This window comes from Macrotis lagotis, chromosome 2 (assembly GCF_037893015.1).
Source record: "Macrotis lagotis isolate mMagLag1 chromosome 2, bilby.v1.9.chrom.fasta, whole genome shotgun sequence".
Lineage (NCBI taxonomy): Eukaryota > Metazoa > Chordata > Mammalia > Peramelemorphia > Peramelidae > Macrotis > Macrotis lagotis.
In genome coordinates this window covers 242,665,819-242,673,890 of record NC_133659.1, presented here as the reverse complement: position 1 = coordinate 242,673,890, position 8,072 = coordinate 242,665,819, and the positions used below count along the sequence as shown (strand labels likewise).

The following is an 8,072-nucleotide window of genomic DNA, read 5'->3' as shown; positions in this document are numbered from 1 at the left end:
TCTTTTACTTCTAGTTTCTACTCATTGTTAACCATTACAAGATAAAAAAAATTCAGTTCTGACAAGACAAAAAAATTCAAAATTATCAAAAAAGATTTGAACTATAGATACGTCCACATCATTAATGTTTAATCTTATTCTAAATGTATCTTATGACATAAAATATTAGCTAATTAAGATAATATGAAGCCATCCTGATTAGTGAATCATTTTTAAATTAAGCCATAAATAAAAACCTCTACAACAATTAAATAGTATGTCATAGGATTCTCAATCAAGAACTACAAAATTTCATTGACCAATGATAACTGTTTAGAGGCCTCTTTTGAGATTTCTTCAAGAGCAACATCCCCATCCCCACTCCCCCCCCCCCAAAAGATACATATCATTGGAGAAATACTTGCCTTCTTGATGTGATGAGATAGCTGAAATAATACATGAAAAACAATATAACAACAAACTAAAATGCATTTCTTTATCAGAAAAGATTATTGAAAGAAGCAAAACAGCATATGGGGTGGTTTTCTATGCAGTTGTAAAAATGTTTTAACACTTTTTAAACTATTCTATTTTAATAACAAAATAATTTTTTAAATTTATGAGCCACTAAAGGAAAGAATGATGTGCCATTCTCAACAGTAACTGACTTTTTAAGAATAAAAAAAAAAACAGTTTAATGGGAAAACTGATGACAATACAGACACTGATGGAATTGCTACTATAGATTAAAAGTTTGCTCAAGTAAGGTCCAGAGAGCAGCACCACATGTGAAATTCATTTACTGCATCATTTGTAACCAAGTCATTGGAACAAAGAAGTTAGAGCCAAAGATGGAAAAAGTGTAACAGGATATCATTGATAATGTTAAGTTATAAAAACAAGACTTTTAAATGGCAGAATGTTTATAAGAGTTGGTGATTAAGACAAAGAATGACCATGAAAATCTTTTGTAACACACAGAGGTCAGTAAGCTGGTTAGATTTTGGTAAAGTGCTTAACAGAAATGCTGACCCTTAAAGATGCTCCAAATTTTTCTTTTACAAAGTTTTGTCAGTATTTTTATCAAATAGTAGGCCTTATTCCAGAAACTAGCAAACATTTTCCTACTGTGTTAATTCTCTGTGTGTCAAATGTGTTCCACTGATCAACCTCTGATAAATAAACTGATTATGAGATTATTGCTTAGTCTAAGACCTGGTAGTGATAGACCACTCTCTACCTTCTTTCCATCATTTTTTTTTTAATTATCATCCTTTGGGATTCTTGATTATTTATTTCCCCTTTGTCATTTTTTTCTAACTATATGCATTCAGTAAGTAATTTAGACAGTATTGTAATTTTTATTCCACTGATTCGAACTACCCATATTTTTCTAATTATTTAGTTCTGTAGATAATTTTTCTAATATGTTGTTGCAGCTGATTTACTAATTTTATTTAGAATTTCTGTATCAATGTTCTTTGCAAATATTAGCCTACAGCTTTATCTGTTTTTTCTCCCCTTGGTTTAGGTATCCAGACCATATTTGTGTCACAAAAATATTCTGCTACTGTGAAGATTATAATGTAATATTAGAATTAATTGTTCTTTGGATGTTTGATAAAATTTTCTTATAAATTCATTTGATTCCTTTGGGAACCTAATTATGGATTATTCATTTTCTTTTTCTGATACTAGGTTATTTGAGAAGTCTTTTTTTTTTGGTTAGGTATAGGTATTTTGCACTTTTCTAAGTATTCATCTAGTTCTTCTAAATTATCACTTTTATTCACACACAACTGAGCAAAATGGTGTCTGATAATTTCCTTTGTTTTTTCTTCAATTATTTTGAATTCTAGTTTTCTGTTTTATATGAACAATTTGGTTTTCCTTTCTTTAAAAATCAGATTAGCTAATGATTTATACTCTACTATAGTTTCTTTTTTAAGAAGCTCCTGGTTTTATTTATCAGCTCAATAGTTTCCAATTTTATTAATCTCTTTAATTTTCACAACGTCTACTTCATACTTAGCTGGAGAATTTTGATTTGCTGCTACTATATAAGTTCTTTGATGCATGCCAAATTCAAAGATTTGCCCTCTCTTTTGTTGAAGAAATGGTTTAGAGATAAACTTTTTCCTTCTTCAGAACTTCTTTAGCTGCATCCCAAAAATTTTGGTATGTTAGCTTATTGTCATTTTCTTTGATGAAATATTCTATTGTTTCTATACTTTTGTTTTTTGGCTAGATAATTGTTAATTGGCTTCCAATTACTTTTAAATTCCTTAAAGAGCCTTCATTGAATAAAATTATATGTTTAATATTTCCACATATTTTGGTAAGGTCTTTAAACTCCAAAACATGGTCAATTTTTATACAGCTACATATAAAAAACTCCTTTCTATTCCCATTCAGGATTCACCAGGAAGATCTGTTATTGGTAATTTTTCAAAAGTTCTATCAGGTACTTAACTTTTCTTTTGATTAGATTTGTCTACATTTGGAAGGGATATATTGAGGTCATACACTATTATAGTTTTGCCATTTCCCCTCCAATTAGATTAATTTTTCCTTTGTGTACTGAGATGCTAATGCCATTTGGTATCTGTAGATTATGGGATGATAATGATTGGTTATTCCATAGATAATTTATGCATAATTCCAGCTCTTAGCGCAGTGCCTGGAATATAGTAGGCTCTTAATGCTTACTGAATTAAATAATGTAGTATCCTTGTTTATCTTTTTATCATGTGTCTATGTTTATCTATGTTTATCTGAAATTATGATTTTTACCCTGAAGTTTAAGAGATTTTACTCCAGATTATCATTTTAACTTTATGTGAATCTTATATTTTAGGTATTAACAACATATTATTGGATTCCATTGTCTAATCAATTCTGCTATTCTCTTTTTTAAAAAGTAGATGAGTTCATCTCATTCACATTTTTGGTAATGACTGTTAATTTTTTATTAGCTTTCATTCTGTTCTCTTGTAATTTTTCTTTCTTTTTTTCTCCATCCCCTTTTTACAAACGAGAAAGTACTAAAGTTCTTTCTATTCATTTCCCCTCTTCTCTTCCAAGTAACTTGTCCTAAGTCAAAATGCAGAATTTGAATGAGTCAGGCCTCTGACCCATAAAGCTCAGCATTCTTTCTTCTAACATCATGGTTTTCCTTCCATAGACCATACATTCTAAAAGTCTAAAAACAAAGAGGAGAGAGATTCCACCATGGTATCCAAAAGGGAGGTTAACTGAAGAGAGAGGAAACTTGTCCATTTTTTTTTTTATTTTTCCATGTTTTAAGGCATAAAAGGGAATTAGCCTATAAGGACCCAGGTTTTGGAGTTTACATAGTTTTACCTTTCTTGAGGAGTTATATAGGGAATGCACAGTATTTCCATGCTTGGTTTCTATCCAATATTTTAAGAGGCTTGATGACCCTTCCAGTCATGAGTGACTGAAAGTCTGGTGTGGGATAATGAAGAGTTTTTGAACTGGTTCTGAGAGAGAAAACTGTTGATGAAGCTAGAATTGAGGTATATTAGAAAAGGACCAATTTGCACCTCTCTCAGACCCTTTAGTAGCTACTTAATGCTTTCTTGGCAACTTTCTAAAAAAGCTAATGAGTGTGGGGGGGGGTGGCTACACCTCCAGTTCCTGATCTCCCCACCCAGCCACTATGTGTCCCTGAGAACATGGTGCCTGTATCTATCATGTTTCTTTTTTGCTGATCTTAGGTGAATGAATACCAAGACACAGAATGAACCAAATAACTATCATCTGAGCTTGGAAAAGCCAAAAAAGTCATCAAAGTCCCCTCAGTAGGGGCGGCTAGGTGGTGTAGTGGATAAAGCACCGGCCCTGGAGTCAGGAGTACCTGGGTTCAAATCCGGTCTCAGACATTTTATAATTACCTAGCTGTGTGGCCTTGGGCAAGCCACTTAACCCCATTGCCTAGCAAAAAAACAAACAAACAAACAAACAAACAAACCTCAAAGTCCCCTCAGCAACCAGGCTCAAAAGCAGCAGGAACTGAGTTCAGTGAGAAGCCATCCCAAAGAAATGAACAGTTTGACCCAGCTCAGCAATGTGTTGATCCAGCTGCTGAGACTTCAAATCTTGTAAGGAGGTAGCTAGCTCAGTTGAACTTAAGAGAGACTTCTACCTACTATGCTCTATCTAGAAATAAACTTGATAAGGATTCTACAAAGGGAAAAAAAAAAAACCCAGGGCCAAGAGGTACTACTCCTTGGTGACATGTGTTATTTACATAGGTACCTTGGTACCTTTGTGCTCCAAATTTGAGCTCACTCTCCCCAGGGACTAAGTGGTACAGAAGGCAAAGAGTGCCCCCAGTTTGGGGAAAGGGGATTTATATGTCTGTTTGTTATAATCTGTCCTTGCTTTACCTACTCAGGAAAATATCCCTTTGTAAAAGCTATTTAATATCAAGTGGTTAATTGACCTGGGGGAGGAGAAGCATGCTAGATGGGGGCTCATAAGCAGCAAAGGATCCTTCAGATTTACCCATATAACTCTTAGGGGAGGAGAAGCAGTTGTCATCTGGGGGACTCAATCTACCTAAGGCAGCTGGAGAATGAACTCAAAGTTAGTATTTATAAAGACAGAAGGGAAAAATATTAACAATGCTTAGAATAAATGGGAATGTTTGGGGATCATGGTTCCTTGGGAGAAGGGAAAAATATTGGGTTGAGATATTGGGAGCAAGGGACTGTCTACCTTTATCTATCTGTATCCCAATGCTTAGTACAGTTTTTAGCATCCAGGAAGTACATAATAAATGCTTTCCATTAATTCATTCATTTAACTATAGGGGGGAGGAAAAAGTATGCCTCTGGGAAGGGAAGACCATCAGTAATCATGACAGTTAACTAAACCCCTTCCTTTCCCAACCTCCTCCTTCTCACCCCCACTCCCAAGTGTCCTCCAACACATGTAAAACATACTTTGGGTGGCTCAGTGGTCATCTTGATGCCAGCTTGCAGGATCGAGATGGGGAAGTCAGGGTGGGGGCTGGAACTGAGCCACAAGCGAAAAGCTGAGTGTGGTTCTTCCACCTGTAGTTGTTCCACAAGCTTATCTAGTTGTGGCATCCAAGAAAGTGATAGGTGGCAGTTGGCCAGGAATACCCAGTTCCCTGTAAACCAGATGCCAGGTTCAGTGTATCCTCCTGTTTCTAGACTTCCCACTTAGTAGAATTAAACTACTTGGACCTTCAGTTCAGTTTTGACCTAGGAGGGAAGGGTCTAAGGTTGCAAAATGAGATGAATGATATGGAATGAGACAGAGGTTAAGGACTGGGTCTGGTTCAGGAACTTTGAGATGGAAAAGGGTAAAGGAGAATTTGGTAACTGGAGGATGAAGGGATGATACTGACCCTGTTGTACACCATCACGGATGAGTCGAGCAGCAATGGGAGCCTGACCCTGACCCAGAGACAGGGCATGGAAATGCTGGCCCATGCCTATCTGCTCTGCCAGCTGTAGCAGAGCACTAGTAGGGTCCACTCCTGGGGACAGGATAAAGATGAGTGGTGTGCGTGGTGTTGAATCCTCCATTACCTACCCAGAATACAAAGTGGAGATTCAGATAATGGTAAAGCTAAAGAGGGAATGCAGAGCACCATCTAATCCAGGAAGAGAAAAGGAGAAGAAAGACTGGAACAACTAACCGCCTTCATATTTAACACAGGAGGCTCAATGAATCGAGAACCTAGGTTGGAGACAATGAAAGATGTAACACAGAAAGCCACTCGGTCTTGGCGCAAGGATCGAACGATCAGCATCCGCTGCATCTCATTGCAGGCATTTTCCCACTCACCTGGGAGATCAGGGAAGAATAATGTAGATGGTTAGGAGGGTGAGAATGAGACAACAGCTGAAGCAGGAATGTTCATGCAGACAATAGGGGACCAGATACACAGAAACGAGGGTCATGAGAAAAGAGGAGGCAAACAGGAAAATGACCAAAGGCAATGGTTCTTATACCAGGCAGCATCGCCTTTTCAGGTGCTGAGTTGGTATACCACAGGTTCCAATCACGAGGATACTGTTCAAAGGAATTCATGATCCCATGGAAGTTAGCCAGTTTGTCCAACTCAGTGATGTTGTCCCAGTTAGCATCAGCCAACCAACTGGTGCAAGGATTGTCCATCTGATCTTCCCTATCCAAGACCTGGGAAAAAAGAAGGAAAAGGAGAGACTATAAAAGCAAGTCAAAAAAGTAATTTCTCAGGACTGAGATAAAAGACCCCAGCCTTGTATTGAGACTACTTCCTCTAGAATCCCTGAAGAGTTAATATTTTTTTAGTTGGGGAATATAAGGTTCTAGAACCCTCTAGTGGTACATGGGGACAGTTCAAATTAAGCAGCAGAAGGCCAAGCACCCTCTGGTGGTCACCCAAGTACAATTCTTGCTTTCCCCAAGCCTTCAAACCTTACAGACACTTCAGTTTTTGTATTTGTATGCCCAGTAGACATTTAGTAACTTTAATTGAACTGAATCAATTCTAATAAATGACATTTAGGGGAAGAATGACTTCACAAAAGCAGAAGTCCTGGTTTTATGATCCTTGGGCAAGTTGCTTAACCAGAAATAGTCTAAGACTATGAGTTGTAGAGTCAATGCTGTTTTTTGGTAGAGTCTGCTCATCATCAGGGGCCTAAACCAATGTGGATACAAGTCCATTCCAAACCTTGACATTTCCTGCCCCCTCCCAAAAACCAAAAAAACCCAAGCATTTATGTAGTGCTTTAAGGCTTAAAAAAAACCAAACGAAAAACACCTTGCCCACATTACCTCACTTGACTTCACAAAAATCCTATGAGGTAAGTTGTTTGTTGTTGTTGGACAGCAATAATGAGGTAAGTACTACAGGTAGCTTTTTTCCATTTTTATTGATAAGAAAACAGAGGCAGAATTTGAACTCTGGTATTATATATAACTCTTCTAGTATTTTAAAACCCTTTTCCTCACACTAAGCTGCCACTAAAAGCTATGCAGATAGATAGGGTATTGGTTAGTGTAAAGACACAGGATATGGGTGTCTAATCAGAAAGAAAACATAAGTGAACAGAAATGAATCCTAAAAGTCCAATGACAAACTGTGGGTACAAGACTTCCTGTCAGAGCAGCCACTGGCTTAATGAATCTTGGGCCAGGTGTTCACTCTTGCTCACCTACACACAGGTTCAACACTCTCTGAATGTTTCCCCCCCTAGCCAGATCTCCAAAGTGCCAGTCTTCCTAATCATACCACTTATCCTAGGTAGCCAGTTTGTCCAACACTGCCCCCACACTGACCAAAACTCTACCTACACATCTATCATACTCACCACACCCCCTCGTAGAAAAAAATTGTACTCATCCATGTTGAGTTTCCCAGAAGTCTCCAGGATTTTGGCACACATTTGAAAGCTGAAGAGCAACTTGTGGCGCTCAAAGAGGGTCCTAGAGGTATACCTGTGGAGGACCAGCGAGGGAAGTTTGAAGTTGAAGATAGGGAGAAAAAGAGATTAATTAGATTGGGTGGGTGAGAATGTAAATTCAATGTAATATACCTATCCAAGTAAAATCTCAAAACTTACAAGGTGTGACAGTATCCTTAAAAGAGCTACCAGAGCCTCTTTATTTCACAGATGAGGATATTTGTACAAGGTCAATCCACAAGTTAATGGAATATTGGAATTTAGAACCCAATTTCCCTGACTTCCACCCAGGGAGTAAGTATTCTTAACACAATCTGTACAATAAAACAGATCCAACAGACCTGTAGACAGCATAGGTGTGGTATTCATTAAGGTAATCAATGCGGTCCTCGAGTTTGTTGCTTCGGTGGCTCTTATCAATGCTGAGGATGAAGAGGCTGATGTAGGCATCCAAGGAGAACTGGTACATTGGGTCAATCCGACCCATATCATTGAGCACAAAGAATAATACTGAAGCACGCTGGGCACAGGGACGATATGCCTATAGAGGAGGAAGTGTCAGGGTCACAAAGGGAGAGACAAAGAGACCGAGATGACGGAGAGTTAGTGCCCCAACAATAGGCAGGTACAGAAGTAGGAGGG

General features: G+C 37.7%; 1 protein-coding gene across 3 annotated transcripts in view; it reads right to left on the bottom strand.

The window, feature by feature from the left end:
- Positions 1-8,072, bottom strand: part of DNAH2 (dynein axonemal heavy chain 2) — a 125,328-nt gene that overhangs the window by 7,569 nt on the left and 109,687 nt on the right. For all 3 annotated transcript variants that reach the window (XM_074225519.1, XM_074225520.1, XM_074225521.1), the window contains 6 exons: positions 7,772-7,971; positions 7,338-7,464; positions 5,991-6,177; positions 5,675-5,823; positions 5,381-5,564; positions 4,950-5,140 (listed from right to left, as the gene is read on the bottom strand). In XM_074225519.1, the coding sequence (XP_074081620.1) occupies positions 4,950-5,140; positions 5,381-5,564; positions 5,675-5,823; positions 5,991-6,177; positions 7,338-7,464; positions 7,772-7,971 (1,038 nt within the window). The remainder of the gene's footprint in view (positions 1-4,949; positions 5,141-5,380; positions 5,565-5,674; positions 5,824-5,990; positions 6,178-7,337; positions 7,465-7,771; positions 7,972-8,072) is intronic.